Source organism: Heteronotia binoei, chromosome 15 (assembly GCF_032191835.1).
Source record: "Heteronotia binoei isolate CCM8104 ecotype False Entrance Well chromosome 15, APGP_CSIRO_Hbin_v1, whole genome shotgun sequence".
NCBI classification, from domain to species: Eukaryota; Metazoa; Chordata; class Lepidosauria; order Squamata; family Gekkonidae; genus Heteronotia; species Heteronotia binoei.
The window spans coordinates 10,969,947-10,988,001 of record NC_083237.1 but is presented as its reverse complement, the minus strand read 5'-3'; the positions used below and the strand labels follow the sequence as shown (position 1 = coordinate 10,988,001).

At 45.9% G+C, this 18,055-nt stretch overlaps 1 protein-coding gene across 1 annotated transcript; it reads left to right on the top strand.

The window, feature by feature from the left end:
- The first annotated feature begins 2,158 nt into the window (after nt 1–2,158).
- Nucleotides 2,159–17,791, top strand: LOC132583003 (vomeronasal type-2 receptor 26-like). The gene is made up of 7 exons (XM_060254668.1): nt 2,159–2,237; nt 4,802–4,879; nt 9,365–9,420; nt 11,967–12,236; nt 13,412–13,630; nt 15,227–15,353; nt 16,890–17,791. Exons 1-7 carry the CDS (start codon nt 2,159–2,161, stop codon nt 17,789–17,791), a joined length of 1,731 nt encoding a protein of 576 aa, XP_060110651.1.
- The last annotated feature ends 264 nt before the right edge of the window (nt 17,792–18,055 follow it).

The following is an 18,055-nucleotide window of genomic DNA, read 5'->3' as shown; positions in this document are numbered from 1 at the left end:
TTTTAAAGTGCTAATGCCTATGAGTGCAGTGTTCTTATTTTTGCCGTGTTCTCATCTTTTTCCTTCTGGCGTACTGGTGTCCATATGGAGCCTACTTCTTGTAGAGCGGTAAAAAGGGGGGGGGGAATTGCCGAAAAGTGGATAGCTGGGTAAGGGTCATTGAAATGTTCTTATGTTGGTTATATGGCCGACTGACCGACCGGCAGACTCGGGCAACTCCCTGTGCAGACTCGGGGGGCCCGGAGGGTATGAGCCCTCCGCGTCCCTTTCGTCCCACGGCCTCCGCCCTAATCCGCCTGTCAGCAACTCAATTCGGCCCTTCCAATGTTCTTCCAGACCCTTCAGCCACCAATCAGTCCCACACTCCCCCCAGTCAAAGTCACACTCCCATACAGGGAGGGGGGGTAAGGGGGAAAGGTCCCACAGCTAGTCCGGCGCTGCTATTCTCTCCTCCGGCTCACAGTTCAAGCTCGCGGCTCGGCTCCTCCAGCCCCCGCTCCGCTCCTCAGCCTCCGCGACCGCCTCAGAGATGTCCAGCTACGGTCCGGTCGACTCAGCTCCTCCACCTCCGCGTTCGCCTCAGTTGCGCCCGACTACGGCCCCGGCCGGCTCAGCTCGCCCACAGCAGGTCCCTTCACCGCCGCCTTCCCACTCTACTCCGCGTCGCGGAGTATCAGAATGCTATGTGGATATTACGCAATATATCAGAGTTGAAATCTCTCTGACAGAACTATTCTTAAATAGGATGTTGTTAGTTGAGAGATACACATCCACTGTACTCTAATATATATTTTTGTTCTGGTGTTTTGTTCTGTTCTGGTGTACTCTAATATATATTTTTGTTCTGGAAGTAACTAGTTAAAAAACATGGAAGGGTGAATCAAGAATTAATTTTAAGCCCTGACCCGGATAGTCCAGGCAAGCCCCAAATTGTCAGATCTTGGAAGCTAAGCAGAGTCGACTCTGCAGGACTGGATCTACCTGGGGTTTTTTTGCGGGGGGGGGGGGGCAGAATTTAAAAAAAAATGATGTCCCCTTATGGACCATTCAATCTTATGGGCCCATAGAATAGAATGGACTCCATACCCAATTCGGTACTCCCCCCTTTGGCACAGCCTAGATCCGTCCCTGTGGCTCTGGCAAGCATATGGATGGGAAAGGAAAGGGAAAAGTCCCCTGTGCAAGCACCAGTCATTTCCGACTCGGGGGTGATGTCGCTTTCACAACGTTTTCACGGCAGACATTTTTACAGGGTGGTTTTGCCATTGCCTTCCCCAGTCATCTACGCTTTCCCCCCAGTGAGCTGGGGACACATTTAACCGAACTCGGAAGGATGGAAGGCTGGGTTAACCTGGAGCCGGCTACCTGAACCAGCTTCTGCTGGGATCGAACTCAGGTCGTGAGCAGAGGGCTCCGACCGCAGTATGGCAGCTTTACTGCTCTGCACCAGAGGCTGGGAGGACATGGGTAACCATTATTCAGCCACCTCTCTGAATATCCTCCAGAGCCCTGTAGGGGTCAATTACTAGAGGTGGGCATGACATCCAGTTTTTCCCCCACATTAATTAAATTTTATTATATACCAAACATGAACAAAGGGTCTGTTGAAGAGTAGCCATTTCAACAAATGTGGGTTACCTCTGAGTAACAAAGACAAAGGGGAGAGGAGGGAAGGGGAAGAGTTTCTCTTACTCAGCTTCATACACAGGAGGATATTTGTGTTCCAGAGTTCACTTTGTTACAATTTACAGCCCCTCTTAATCTTTTTTCCAGATGTGGACGATTGCATCAAATGTCACAGTGATCAATATTCAAGCAAAGACAAAGACGGATGCATCCCCAAGACATTAAGATTCTTGTCTTTTGAAGAATCTTTAGGAATTAGTTTGGCTTCCATAGCTGTTCGATTTTCCCTCATCACAGCCACAGCGCTAGGAATCTTCATTAAGCACAATTCAGCCCCGCTCAGGCCGCGCCGCAAAGCGGCTGCAGCCGTGGGGCCGCTCTTTGCTTCCCCGGAAGGATGGGAGGCTGCTGGGTGAGCCTCCCGCCCATCCGGGTGTTTCGGGCGGGTGGAGCATCGGGGCTATTTGTAGCCTCGACCCCGCCCTCCGAGAGCAGTCTAGATGCTGCTCTCGGCCAGAACGGATGCTTACACATGTCCGTGGCCAAGAGCGGAGGAGGCCTCATTGCGTCGGGTGGCGGGCTGCGGTGTACCGGGAAGTATGACTTCAGCGGTGAGCTCTGTGGGCAAGAGAGAGTGTGGCTTTGCTTTAGCATTACTTTGCGCATTACTTTGCTTTTATCATTACTTTGTGCATTACTTTGCGGTTCAATGTGGCCAAGTGCAAAGTAATGCACATTGGGGCCAAGAATCCCAGCTTCAAATACAAGTTGATGGGGTGTGAACTGGCAGAGACTGACCAAGAAAGATAACTCACTGAAAATGTCAAGACAGTGTGCATTTGCAATAAAAAAGGCCAACGCCATGCTGGGAATTATTAGGAAGGGAATTGAAAACAAATCGGCCAGTATCATAATGCCCCTGTATAAATCGATGGTGCGGTCTCATTTGGAGTACTGTGTGCAGTTCTGGTCGCCGCACCTCAAAAAGGATATTATAGCATTGGAGAAAGTCCAGAGAAGGGCAACGAGAATGATTAAAGGGCTGGAGCACTTTCCCTATGAAGAAAGGTTGAAACGCTTGGGACTCTTTAGCTTGGAGAAACGTCGACTGCGGGGTGACATGATAGAGGTTTACAAGATAATGCATGGGATGGAGAAAGTAGAGAAAGAAGTACTTTTCTCTCTTTCTCACAATACAAAAACTCGTGGGCATTCGATGAAATTGCTGAGCAGACAGGTTAAAACGGATAAAAGGAAGTACTTCTTCACCCAAAGGGTGATTAACATGTGGAATTCACTGCCACAGGAAGTGGTGGTGGCCACAAGTATAGCCACTTTCAAGAAGGGTTTAGATAAAAATATGGAGCACAGGTCCATCAGTGGCTATTAGCCACAGTGTATGTGTGTATATAAATTTTTTTGCCACTGTGTGACACAGAGTGTTGGACTTGATGGGCCGTTGGCCTGATCCAACATGGCTTCTCTTATGTTCTTATGTTCGTGGGCCGGTGGCCTCTGGGGGATCGGGAAGGAGCCTACCGGCTGTCTTTTGTTATGGGGGCCAGGCGGGGATTAAGTTGTTCACACACACACCCCCTCTAGCCATATGCATGTAGCTACAGCTTTGCCGAGCGGCGATGAAGTTTTTGAGCTGTATGCTCCAGGCCAGCCTAGTCTTGTAGGATCCTGCAAGTTGAGCAAGGTCGTCCCTGGTGGTAGTTGGGCGGGAGATCTCAATGGCGCAGGCTATGTTGATTTGTCGGGTCTTGGTATCTAGGCAGGGCTTGGCATGGTTAGTACTTGGATGGGAGACCTCCAAGGAAGACCAAGGTCATTATGAAGAGGTGAACAGTTGCAGACCCTTCTGTTTGGCTCTTCTGGAACGGTGAGCCAGGGGAGCGTTAGGGATATTGGCGGCAGTCTCCAGTACACCCAGGCATAGGGCGCCAGTGCAGGGTTGGCGGTTTGTTTGAGACTGGTGCAAGTGATACTTGCTGGCCTTCTGTCTGGTTTCCGCTTTTGTCTTTGCTAACCGTTCCTCCTTCTTCAGGGACTGTGGCTTAGTGGCCGAGCATCTGCTTTATTAGCAGGGTGCCAGGTTCAATCTACGGCATTTCTAACGGTGAAAGGGCTAGGCAAATGGGTGAATAACCTCAGCTCAGACCGGTGAGCCATTGCCAGCCTGGGTGGACATGATGACTTTGATGGCCGAGGGTCTGTTGCAGTATAAGGCAGCTTGGTGAGTTTATATGTTTAATGTTCTGAGAAGCCCTGCTGGAGTTAAGAGGCGGGGATGAGTAGGGCCTCCGTGCCGGGCGTGGGCTTGTACGGCGTGGGCTGGTAAGTGTAGGCTGATGATATATAGGGCTTATGCACATCTTGGACGGCACAGTACAATTGGATAATATGTTTCATTGGAGGATAGCGATTAATTCGGCTTTATTCGTGGTCTAAATCAACCATACAACTGTGGTACAGCTGATAGCGCCAGCAAAACCCAATTAGGCTGACAGGGCTGTCAGGGGCACCTGGCGCAGTCAATTGGCTTTCTCAGTTGCTCGCTCATCAGCGAGCACGTCGGTTCAGCCCTGGCTGCTGTGGGCAGTCCTCTTTCCAGGGGGCTTTCTATCAAAAGCTTGTAAATTCAAGCACGAATGCCGGTTATGCGGCGGCCCCTACGCATTTTCTATCAAAAGCTTGTAAATTCAAGTACGAATGCCAGTTATGTGGTGGCCCCTACGCAACAAAACGTAGTCAAAAGGGGGAGGGCATTGCGCCCTGTTGGCCGGGGCAATCTACAGACGCCTATAAGTGGGTCGCTGTCCCATCCAGCTGTGTGTGCTTGACAGTTTCCTGAGGGTTCCCCCAAGGAGATGGATAGTGCCGGATTATGGGGAGGGGTTCACCTCAGGATTTAAGAGCTTTGAGCACCTTGTATGGTTCCCAGCCTCCGGCCTATTGTAGGGCTCGAACAGGTTGTTTGGGCAAAGAGTAACGGGGTCTGGAGGTGCGGGTCATCGGTCCTTTTATGACCCCCTCCTCCTTGTCTATGTTTACGGATTTTCCTCTCTGGGTGGGTGCCATGGTAGGCAGCCGGTGAAGATAGGCGGCGCATCATCGGTTTATCCTAGCTAAGGATTTGTGAATGATCGTATTCTTGACCACCTGTGTTCAGCTACGTATACTTCCTCTGACCAAGCGATCAAAGCGGTGCAGGTGCTTGAGTCGAATGCAGAAATGGCCAAATGCGACAGTGAGTTGGCATTTGCCTGTTATTAGTACACCCTTAAGACGTGGAGTTGTTGGGGTTTTGGTTTAAGCTAATATTATATTGGATACAGCCCCACCCAGTTGGTGCTCGGTGTCCTGCACAGCCTTGAGATATTCAGTTTTATCTTTCAATGGCATGTCCCGCTAACAAACGACAAGACGGAGGGCCGGGTACATGCCTGTTATTGGGGTATGGAATGGGACCCAGTTTAGCAGGCCTTGAGAGTCCCGAAGGAGGGTACATCAACTTGGGGAGCGGCTCGCAGCCATTAAACCTAATCATACGATGGGTGGCTGTAGTTTCATCAGCTAGTTGGGAGCACAATTGTGGAGAGCAAGTTTGTGGCTTCAGACGCCATGCAGTCCCTCTGGTTTCTCACCCGGCATTGTGCGCATTAACGGTTGGTTTGCGCAGTGATTGGAGGTATGTGACATCTTCCTGGAATTGTTTGATGTTCTTTCGTTGTATGAGAGGACATGAAAGTGAGCGTCCTTCTGGTACCCCAGAAGCGGCTGGATCATCTGGTTTGGGGTTCTTTTCCGGGGGCACCATCAGCTGGTCTGTGGCACCGGCATTAGCTGGAATGTGGGCTTTGTATAAACCCAACAGTTTTGAGTTTTTTCCTATTGTTGTGGCAGTAGGGATATGGGGCGAGCAGCTGGCTAATAGGTCGTACATTTTGGTGTGATAATTGACCGGCGGCGCACGTTGTCAACTCATTGATATCTAAGTCCATGCCAGTAATGATCGCGGTAATGGTTTTTTATTCTTTGGTGCCTTCACTAAATGTGTTTTTTCTTGGATAAGCACGTACCTAGTCTTTGTAACGGGGCATTGGACACACTGTCTAGACGACGGATGAGCGTTCCGCATGTGGCTCGGAGGCAACTTTATGCTGGAACAATTCTCTGGGACTCGTGCAGCTTGGTAAGCTGTAGAGGCAGGGCAATTATGTTAGCTTTGTCCCCGAGCACTGTAAAGTGTATGAGTGTATCGCTTGACAATTTAGGATGTGTAGATGTATGCTGCTTCGGGGACAGCTGCCCATTTTGCGGTCGCACAATGCTGTTTGGTGTGCATCTGAATAGGGTTAAGCCTTTTCGGATGCAGTTGGCGCCCTAATTTCTTTAGCAGGGCCCTTGGCTTTTTAGCTGCAGTTGGGGCTTTAAGATGGTGGAAGGTCGGTCATGTGAGCGTGGTGTGCTGAAAGATGCACGGCAAGCCATCTCACATTCCATACTAGGGGGTTGGGCTGTGTTTTGCCTGAGGCGTGCCGCTCTGATTAGGAGTTGGCACTATTTCATATGGATGCACTGACACACACCCCTTTTTCGGCGCCCTTCAGGTGGGTCCGATTTGGCTGTCACGGAGCGATCAGCCAGATAGGGCGTTGCAGTATGGAGACATCAAATTTTGGGAGATGTAGGGTGGCATGTATGGCGATCCAAACGGATCACCAGTGCAGTGGCACTTGTATTGCAATTGGTTCCTGAGCTGTGGCCGGTTATGCTGGTGCAAGCGTCAGCGGTACATTGTAGTAAGGGGGTGTATCCAGGGACCCCCGTGAGGTCACAAGGAGGCCCCCCCTCACTAGGTATCAATAGGGTCAGTTGTAGCCCTGGCCTGGATACGTGGGGATGGACTGTGTTCAAGTTTGGCACCATTCTTTCAGGTCGAGGCCGCGTCCACTGCTGCACCAGTGGGCTTTCCTGGTCGGACCATCCAAAGGTCCTGCCAAGGGAGATTCTGGACTCGTTGGCAGGCATAGTAAGATATTAGGGGTGGCCCACTATGCAAGGAGATCGCCAGCCAGCACCCCTGGGGCGGAGTGAGGTGCTGTGGTGAAGTGGCAAGTGCGCTGGGGCTAAGGTGGCTAGGGCTCCCGCCATTGTTGTTTTCAGTAGGACCGGTTCCCCGTCCCATTGTGGTCATTCCCCTTGATGGGAATGATTGGGATTGTGTATGGGAAGGCCCTTTCATTGCAGGCAGTAGGGAGCTCCGGGCCATCGTGTGGGGGTGGCCTGGAGTCCGACTTATCTTGCCGCCATCCTATTGTAAGAGTCTGGCTGGCTGCTTGGGACCCGGCCTGGGTTGAGCGGGCCAGACGGAAGGCTTATCGGGCCCTGTCGTGGCCTTGGCAGATGGTCTGGGTACCTTCCTTCTTTATCATTCCCCTTGGTGGGAATGGTTGGGGCTGTGTAAGGGAAGGCCCCCCTCCCCCCTTTTTTTCAGTGCAGGCGGGGGCGGAGCTCTGGGCCATCGTGCGGGGGTGGCCTGGAGTCCGACTAATCCGGTCCGCCATCCTATCATGAAGGTCTGGCTGGCTGCCTGAGTCCCGGTTGGGTCAAGCGGACCAGATGGAAGGCGTATCTGGCGGATGGTCTGGGTACCTTCCTTCTTTATCATTCACCTTGGTGGGAATGATTGGGGCTGTGTAGGGGAGGGCCCCCCCTTTTTCAGTACAGGCAGTGGCGGAGCTTCGGTCGATCGTGCAGGGTTGGCCTGGAGTCTGACTAATCTGGTCCACCATACTATCGTGAGGGTCTGGCTGCCTGCCTGAGACCCGGTTGGGTCAAGCGGACCAGATGGAAGGCAAATCAGTCTCTGCGATGGCCTTGGCGGATGGTCTGGGTACCTTCCTTTTTTAGCCTGAAAGTAGGAAGGTCATGTGATTCATCTGCCAATGTGGGCAATCGGGCCTTCTTCCACGACATTCGGCAAGGGCTTCGGGTAGCCTTGGCTGCTTGATGGGGCGCTAATGCCTAAGCAGAGGCTTGGCATTGGTGGTGGCAGAAGGTGCAAGGGGTTTATACCTTGCAGGTGAGCACCCAGGCATCTGCACATGTTAGTGCAGTCGATACACAGGAGCGGCAGATGGGCTTTATGGCTCAATGCTGTATAATGCTTCCTCCTAAATTCGCCCCGTTCTGGGTATCGGGGCGGAAGTTTAGGGGAGGGTTTTGGCCTGGCTGGCCCGGCATTAGCCATAATCTTATGGCTCATAAGGGGCAGGGTGACTCGCCCTTTGTTGGACTTGTCGGGGTCTGAGGAAGACCCCAGGGCTTGTTCCACTGCAGGTGCCCTTGCCGTGTTTGTTGTGTTAAATAAAGTGGCCCGTTTCCCAATATTCTGTGTTAGCCTCTTTATTCCGACTGGAGGGCAATTTGGCCATGCTCAGGCCGCGCTGCAAAGCAGCTGCAGCCGCGGGGCCGCTCTTTGCTTCCCTGGAAGGATGGGAGGCTGCTGGGTGAGCTTCCCGCCCATCCGGATGTTTCAGGTGGGCAGAGCATCGGCGCTATTTGTAGCCTCGACCCTGCCATCCCAGCGCAGTCTAGATGCTGCTCTCGGCCCACCCACCCACCTTGTGTAGTACAGGTTTGACCGGTTGCCTTATTAGGGGCCAGGTAGGAATTTTTCATCTCATCTGATTGGCCTGAGGTGTGGTGTTTTTTTGCTTACCTTGTACTCCTGACATTGGTGTGGAAGTTAGGTAGTGGAGTTTTTATTTTGGTCACTTGGTGGAAGGTGCAAGGGGTTTATACCTTGCAGGTGAGCACCCAGGCATCTGCACATGTTAGTGCAGTCGATACCCAGGAGCGGCAGATGGGCTTTACGGCTCAATGCTGTGTAATGCGGATCGTAGTCATGCTTCCTCCTAAATTCGCCCCCTTCTGGGTATCGGGGCGGAAGTTTAGGGGAGGGTTTTGGCCTGGCCGGCCCGGCATTAACCATAATCTTATGGCTCGTGCTGGGGGCAGGGTGACTCGCTCTTCGTTGGACTTGGCGGGGTCTGAGGAAGACCCCAGGGCTTGTTCTACTGCAGGTGCCCTTGCCGTGTTTGTTGTGTTAATTAAATAAAGTGGCCCGTTTCCCAATATTCTGTGTCAGCCTCTTTATTCCGACTGGGGGGCAATGACACCCCCATCATCAAAGCCAACAACCGAGAGATCACCTACATACTTCTCATCGCTCTCCTGCTCTGCTCACTTTCTTCTCTTCTATTCCTTGGCTATCCAAGGAAGGTGACCTGTTTCCTCCGACAGTCTGCTTTCAGCATCATCTTCTCGATGGCTGTTTCCTGTGTTTTGGCCAAAACCATTACTGTGGTTGTAGCGTTCTTGGCCACCAAGCCAGGATCCAGCATGAGGAAGTGGGTGGGGAAATGGCTGGCTAAGTCCATCATCCTTTCCTGTTCACTTAATCAAGCCACCATTTCTATGGTATGGCTGGCAACCTCACCACCATTTCCTGATTTTGACAAAGTCTCTGACTAAAAATATCATACTAGAATGTAACAAGGGGTCTGTCACTATGTTTTAGAATGTCTTTGGCTACATGAGGCTTCTATCCTTCATCAGTTGATCATGGCTTTTCTAGCCAGAAAGTTGCCGGACAGTTTTAATGAAGCCATGTTCATCACTTTCAGCATGTTGATCTTTTGTAGTGTTTGGGTTTCTTTTGTTCCAGCCTATCTGAGCAGCAATGGGAAATCCATGGTCGCCATGGAGATCGTTTCTATTTTGGTATCCAGTGCTGGGTTACTAGGCTGTATCCTTTCACCCAAATGCTACATCATTGTGTTGAGACCTGAGCTGAACAGGAAAGGAAAGGAAAGGTCCCCAGTGCAAGCACCAGTCATTTCCCACTCTGGGGTGACATTGCTTTCACAACATTTTCACGGCAGACTTTTTACGGGGTTATTTGCTATTGCCTTTCCCAGTCTTTTACACTTTCCCTCCAGCAAGCTGGGTACTCATTTTACTAACCTTGGAAGGATGGAAGGCTTAGTTAAACTTGGACCGGCTACCTGAACCAGCTTTCGCTGGGATAGAACTCAGGTCGTGAGCAGAGAGTTCAGATCACAGTTCTGTAGTACTGCTGCTTTACCACTCTGCGCCACAGGGCCACTTGAGCTGAACAGGAGAGATGTAGGATGTAGGGCAAAGATCTTCTTTAAAAACAGAAGCTGTGAGCCACTTTTAGAAACTGTTACCAAAAGGATTAATTTTGTATCTACCTCCTAGAAAGCAAAAAAAAAACCCTGAAGGAATCAGTTCAATTGAACACCAAGTAAAAGAATGAGTACAACTGGGCAGCATTAATTCAAGTGAATGTTGTCTGCACATAAAGAAAGTTTTCCATCAGATCCACTACCAAAGTCACAGGTTTATTTTCTTCACGCTTGCTCATTATAGCGCTTTTGTATCTGTCTCCCTTTGCTCACATTCATGTACATAACAAACCTGCAATCAAAGCAGAGAAAACTCTAACCTGTCTGTTACCAAACTTTCTAAAGTTACTGCCAGCAGAAGTAATTATTTCCCACTTGCATTTTCCAGATCACTGTAATTTGTTATCTTCTCCAAAGCTCCTTTGGCCTTTGAGACCATTCCAGAAATAAAAATAGCACTAAATTATTATTAAACCATAAAGCTGCTGATTCTTCACATGTTGCCTTTTGAAGACAGTTTTCCTAACAGAATAGTTTTGCTCTGAACAGGCATGTGCTTTTGTTGCTGAAATTTTAACCACAGAAAATCAGTTTCTTTCCAGAAAGGAAATTTGCAGATTCAACCATGGTCCATAGTAGCCTCGTGAAGGAAAGCTGAGTCTGAGAAGGCACAAGAAGGATACTCATTCCTGACAGGATGTTGGAACTAGTGCTGCTGCTGCTACTTCTACCCTCAATTTCATGCAAAGCAGAGACCTCCAAGTGTAGAATGAAGGATCCACTCCCTGTTCCACATGAATGGTTCCAGCCAGGAGATCTCCTCATTGGTGAAATCACTTCTCAGTTAGTTTACCATTTGCATGAAATAGACTTCAGTCAACATCCAGCTCAGGAGTTATACAGGGATCCATAGTAAGGAATCATTAGGTATCTCTTGTGCACCCTGCATTTTGACACAGGTTGATAGAAGGCTACGAATGGTCAAAGGGGGGGGGGGAGATAGACTCTTGGTCCTCCCTCCCAGTGTTCCTCTTTTCCAATCCTTTTTGGAATCTTATTAATTACAGCTTGTTTGTAGTTACACCTGTCTTCATCCAGAAAGAAGAACCCTTTCTGAGCTGGAGGGAAGCAGAGAGCATTAACACACCCCACGAACTTTTATTGACAGGGACATGCTTGGAGCACTGTTATCACCATACAAGTGACTTGCTGCTGCCACAGTAGCGTAGTATACTAAATTATAATGTATTTTTCTCCTAATGACAAACTATATTTATGTTGCATGTTTAAAGGTGGGTTCGTTGGATGGGAAAACATAATAATTCCTTCCTTTCGGCCCAGGTTCATAGCAATAGAGTCAGCGACAGAAACTCACACATTTTGACATGCTACTGTTTTGTTGCTTTCACATGCTCATGCTACTCTGATGAAAGGTTTGCTCAATTTGTTAATTTTACTTTCTGTCATTGAATCTTATATTTGTACCATTTTACCTTCTAAATTGCTGCATACCATAAAATTTTATGTCACAATCATTGGTTCTTAAATCTGTACCATTTTGCATTCTAGGCTGCTGCCTACCAGCTGTGTATGGCTCTGCTCACTGTGCCAGATTCCTCGTCTGATGAAGTGTGCTTAGGGAGCACATGACAGCTTATGTTCGGAATAAAACTAATTTGATCTTAAAGGTTCAATCGACTCCTATTTTGCTCTACTACTTCAGACCAACACAGCTGCCTACTTGGATCTGTCTTGTGTAGTGTTATATCATTTATTCACAACAGCCTAGCCCAACAAAGAGTGTGACAGTTCTTTGACTCATGATACAGTAGCAAAAGAGGAGGGGTTAAAACAACAACATATAACAGTGAGTTGAAAATATATCTAAACAAGTGTAGTTATTGAAATGCCAGGCTTTGTGCTGTATCGTCTTCTAATGTTCAAACATGTGTGTAGTACCATACACAACCACACAGACTTGCTCCACAAACTCCTCCACAATTTCTCTTCAAATACACAACAAAACACCAATCTTTTAAGCGTTTTTTCCCCCTTTGGATATCCTTCCTTTCAAATTTCTATATCTCTGTTTACAGTGCAACGACAAAATTTCACCAGCACGTCCTGGCTTTGGTGTTTGCTGTAAAAGAGATCAACCAAAATCCCACATTCTTGCCCAACATCACTCTTGGATTCCACATCTATGATAACTTCTATGATATGAAGATGACCTATCGTACCACCCTTGGTTTGATCTATAAATTGCATCAATATTTTCCTAACTATGAATGTGATGCCCACAAAAACCTAGTAGCTGTCGTTGGGGGATTTAGGTTTGATACCTCTTCCCACATGTCAGACATCCTAAGTCTTTTCAAGATTCCACAGGTAAGATCTGTGATTAGAAGATGTAACAAATTTTAATGTTCATTTTCTGGGATTTTCTTTGAGGAGGGTATTAAGGAAAATAGAGGGGGTGAATGTTAAAAAAATTGGAATGCAAAGAAAGTTGCTTCAGCACAAGGGAGGAGAATAACAAGGGGAAATCAGGAAGGTCTGAGGATAAGTGGTAGAGCGTCTGTTTTGCTTACAAAATGGCAGACTCAATCTCTAATGTTTTCTATTAAAATTATGAGTTAGGTGATCTGACAAACCCTTAACATAAATAACTGGAGAGGCATTATTGACCATTAGACCAGTTATTTACTCAGTATAAGGCAACACAATCTGTTCATGTGATAGTGTGAGATGCTTTTAAAACACAGATTTCCAATAACCATCCTATGTCACCACCACCTGAGATGAATCAACTCTTGCCAAATCTACAGCTTTCTTCACAAAATGGTCATATAAAACCGATCACTTGTAGTCAACCAGTTTACTTTACACATCTAAAACATATGCACAATTCTTTTCAGCTAACTTATGGTTCATTTGCACCAGAAGAGAAGGATGAAAACCAGTCTCCTTCCTTTTACCACATGGTCCCCAATGAATCCCATCAGAATATGGGGATCATTCACTTACTTCTTCATTTCCAATGGACATGGGTTGGGCTTCTTGTTGGGGATGATGACAGTGGAGAACATTTCTTAAAGGCCCTGGAGCCACTTCTTTCCCTAAATGGTATCTGTTCAGCTTTGATAAGCAAAATTACAAACAAACCCAACTGGAATGATATGGATTATCTCACTGATATAATTATAAATACATATCTACCTTTCAGAGACTGCAAAGCCAACACATTTATCCTCTATGGAGACTCAGCGGTCCTTATAGGACTCAGCTGTCTTCTATTTCTAGGCAATCCCAGTTATAAGGAAGACGCATCATTGAGAAAAGTGTGGATTATGACACCACAAATAGATTTTGCACTGTCAAGCCTTCTGAGGGAATGGGATTTTGAGTTCTTCCATGGGACACTTTCCTTCACAATTCACTCAAATCAGCCACATGGCTTCCAGAACTTTCTTCAAGATGTAAAGCCCTTTGAGAAACAAGGGAATGGTTTTCTCAAGGTGTTCTGGGAGCAAGCATTTGACTGTTTCTATCCAAATCCGCAGGAGCCAGCGGGGCTCAATGAAACATGTACTGGCGAAGAGAGGCTGGAGAATCTTCATAGTTCCCTTTTTGAAATGAGCATGACTGGTAACAGTTACAGCATTTACAATGCAGTCTATGCCATAGCACATGCTATTCATATGCTGTACTCATCCAGAATCAATCACATGGAAATGGATAGTGGAAAGATAATGGAACTTCAAGATCTACAGCCTTGGCAGGTAATATTGATCCTAGAACACATCTCTTGGCGATGTTGCAACCATTGAATAGGCTCAAGTCCATATTTATCTGGAAATTCCGCGAAAGTCCAAAACACTTCTCATCTCATCCCAAACACCGGGCATTCACCAACCTTTAATACTGGGTTGCCCCAGAGAGTCATAACGGCATGTAAAAAGACATTACCTAAGCAGAGCCGAATTGCTGCCAAATTCTTCTAGCAGCCTGAATTGTTGGAGGTAGGACGTTGGAGATTAGGCAATTAATAGGCAGAGACAGATTAGTAGAGGTGACTATGGTGATGGGTTACTGGGTGTTTGATGAGTGGTCTGTTTGATGTATGTAAATTAATTATTTTTTCATTGTAACATATATAAAATTTAATAAAAGATAAATAATAAAAAAGGGTATTTTTTAAATTCTGGTTGGTTCAATAATAAATATTATCAGGGGCTGTTTTGAAGGGGGGGGAGGTGCACGTAATCAGTAGCATATCTCATTTATATGTCCCAGGATCTGTGTGTAATGGGGAGAGAACTCCCCATTGCATGAAGACCCTGGCTGAAGGTTCAGGAGCTGTGCTTCTGTGAGCTCTTGCTGATTTTAAGCCCTGAATACAGTGTTTGGAATCAATTTTTGTGCCTTCCTATTTCTTGTCATAATCAGAGTAGTAAAATAGTCACTGCATATTTCATTACATTCACTGTAAATAGCAGGCTTAGCATATCTCTGAAATGATATGAAAGTAGAACATTCATATTATCTCAGTACTTCACAAAATCACAGCACTCAGACTCCACTGTTTTGCTTTGCTTTCATCTAGGTCCACACTCTTCTACAAGGCATTGCATTCAACAACTCAGTGGGAGAAATAGTGTCTTTGAATGGTAAAGGGGAAGTGAGAGGTGGATTTGATATAACGAACCTGGTCACATTCCCAAACAAGTCATTCCACAGGGTGAAAATTGGGCAGGTCAATCCCACTGCTGCTGAAGGAGAAGAATTCATCATTCATAACAATTTGATTGTGTGGCAAACCGTTTTTAATGAGGTATCTATTTCAGTTTGTCATCTGCTCAGCCACTCTATAGGGTAGAAACATTGTTTCCCCTCATCTGCCTCTTGTGGTCTTTATTTCGCTTGATTGGACTCATTCTTCAGGACAGGACAGAGCATTTATTTGAACACTTTAAATATATCTTTAAATTCTGAAATAACTTTGCTTTTTAGATCATTCAAAACCACCTGCAGCTTTTCAGGATATGTGAGATAGTGAAAAAAATGTTCCTTCCCCTGATGTCTTCATTAACTTGGGCAGATTTATATGGCATCCGTGGGAGAATTCATCTCTTGGAAGAGACAGTGGGTGATAGAGTTATTTTGTTCGCTCTATAAGCCAAAAATTCCTGTTCTAAGGAAGAAATGCAATTGTGATAATAATATCTATGATAAAATACAAGCTGTAATTGGTGAAGACTAAACTGAGGGTAGATACCGTAATGATATATAATCTCTTACGCCTTCCTGCATTCTTCAGGTGATGGACAATAATTTCTAATTTTTCTCTTCCTAAATTCCTTTCATATCTTCAATAGACAATGCCTCTTTCTGTGTGCAATGATTACTGCAAACCTGGAAATTATAAGAGAAAGAGGGAGGGGGAGACATTTTGCTGCTACGATTGTGTTCCCTGCCCAGAAGGGAAGATTTCAAGCCAAACAGGTAGGTGATCTTCAAGCCAAACAGGTAGATGAATCACAATGTAGGGTTACTTTAGATGATTTGGCTGTCAAACTTTGATGGAATTTAAAGAAGACTCAGAGTGATTTTTTCTTGGCTCTCATTTTGTGAAAGTTATCCACAAGGCAGTCAAAGTAATTTTAAATCCAAAAACTTTCATGAAATCATTAGAAAAGGGTCTCAGAAATGCATCACAATCAATGAGGCTGCCAATGTAAAGTCAACATGCCCTTGAGATTCACAATAAACAAGAGAGCTAGTTTGGTGTAGTGGTTAAGTGTGCTGACTCTAACCTGGGACAACCGGGTTTGATTCCCTACTCCTCCATTTGCACCTGCTAGAATGGCCTTGGGTTAGCCGTAGCTCTCGCAGAGGTTGTCCTTGAAAGGGCAGCTGCTGTGGGAATCCTGTCAGGCTCACAGGTTGTCTGTTGTGGGGGGAGAAGATATAGGAGAGTGTATGTCGCTTTGAGTCTCTAATTTAGAGAGAAGGGAGGGGTATAAATCTGCAGTCGTCTTCTTCTTCTTGAATGATTTAGGCAGAATCATTGAGAAAATAATTTGGGATCAAAAACTTATAGCTGGAATTGTCTTTTTAAAAGATGGTTGCTTATAGTGTCCTGATCATGCAAAGTGATGGTATCACTTTGCTATGGTTAGACCTCACTTAGATAATTGTTTTCAGTTTTTTGCTCAAAAAAAGCCCTGATATAATCCTAGACATTAACTGTCAAAAATCATATCAAAATTATGCTGGATATAAGTGAATCTATCTTCAAACTGTCTACCAAACAAGTATTATTTATTTATTACATTATATTTATATCCTGCCCATTCTATGAAGACTCAAAGCGGCTAACAACATAAAGGACATGATAAAGAAAAAGCAATATTAAAACAGTAAAACAATCAAATAAAATCGCAATGGTGCTACTTCATCTATTCAGGCAGGATCATATAATATTTTCCTCTCTCAAAGCGTTCAGATCCTAGGCAGTTAATACTAATGCGAGATAGATCCAGGTGTGGTGGCAGTCCTACCTCATTATACGTCACATGCCATCCAAAACCATTCAGGCTTCTGGAATGGTGTTCCAGAGTATTGGGGCTGCCACTGAGAAGGCTCTCCCTCTAGTGGAATTAAACCTAGCCTCTTTCATAACACAGAGATCCTCAGAAGTGTCATTCAGGCTTCCTCAAAAGCTAAAAAAACCTGAGTGATGGGAGAAAAATTCTTGTTCGGCTTTACCATCAGTGTTACAGAATGGTCTCCAAACTGAGCTCCTTTGATCTGGGGTTTAACAAATTTCCTCCATTTCTTTCTTTCTTTCTTTCTTTCTTTCTTTCTTTCTTTCTTTCTTTCTTTCTTTCTTTCTTTCTTTCTTTCTTTCTTTCTTTCTTTCTTTCTTTCTTTCTTTCTTTCTTTCTTTCTTTCTTTCTTTCTTTCTTTCTTTCTTCCTTCCTTCCTTCCAGAGCTCACGTTGTTACAACTTACAGTCCCTCTTAATTTTTTTTCCAGATGTGGATGATTGCATCAAATGCCACAGTGGTCAATATTCAAGCAAAGAAAAAGACGGATGCATCGCCAAGACATTAAGCTTCTTGTCTTTTGAAGAACCTTTAGGAATTAGTTTGGCTTCCATAGCTGTTTGTTTTTCCCTCATCACAGCCACAGTGCTAGGAATCTTCATTAAGCACAAAGACACCCCCATCGTCAAAGCCAACAACCGAGAGATCACCTACGTACTTCTCATCGCTCTCCTGCTCTGCTCACTTTCTTCTCTTCTATTCCTTGGCCGACCAAGGAAGGTGACCTGCTTCCTCCGACAGTCTGCTTTCAGCATCATCTTCACAGTGGCTGTTTCCTGTGTTTTGGCCAAAACCATTACTGTGGTTGTAGCGTTCATGGCCACCAAACCAGGGTCCAGCATGAGGAAGTGGATGGGGAAATGGCTGGCTAATTCCATCATCCTTTCCTGTTCCCTTGTTCAAGCCAGCATTTCTATGGTGTGGCTGGCAACTTCACCACCTTTTCCTGATTTTGACACAGAGTCTCTGACAAAAAGTATGATACTAGAATGTAACGAGGGGTCTGTCACTATGTTTTATATTGTCTTGGGCTACATGGGGCTTCTATCCCTCATCAGCTTGATCGTGGCTTTCCTAGCCAGGAAGTTGCCGGATAGTTTTAATGAAGCCAAGTTCATCACTTTCAGCATGCTGATCTTTTGTAGTGTTTGGGTTTCTTTTGTTCCAGCCTATCTGAGCAGCAAAGGGAAATCCATGGTCGCCGTGGAGATCTTCTGCATCTTGTTGTCCAGTGCTGGGTCACTAGGTTGTATCTTTTTACCCAAATGCTTCATTATTGTGTTGAGACCTGAGCTGAACAGGAGAGAGGAAATAATGAGAAAAAACTATTAAGTTTGTGATTCCCAATGCCTCTCTTTCTTCTTTCGCTAGAGACACTGATCCTACAACACACACCAACACTAACAAGAGGGCACTTGTTTTGTAACCATTTTGTTAAATTTCCTACTATATCACTAGTATGATAATCACATGGGTATCTTGTTAAATTACCAGTGGAACTTACAAAAGCTATCAACTGATTATTATGATACAACTTAATATTATCCCATCCAATAATTGTAGTATGAACAATATCTGTATAAAGTCTTGACATAG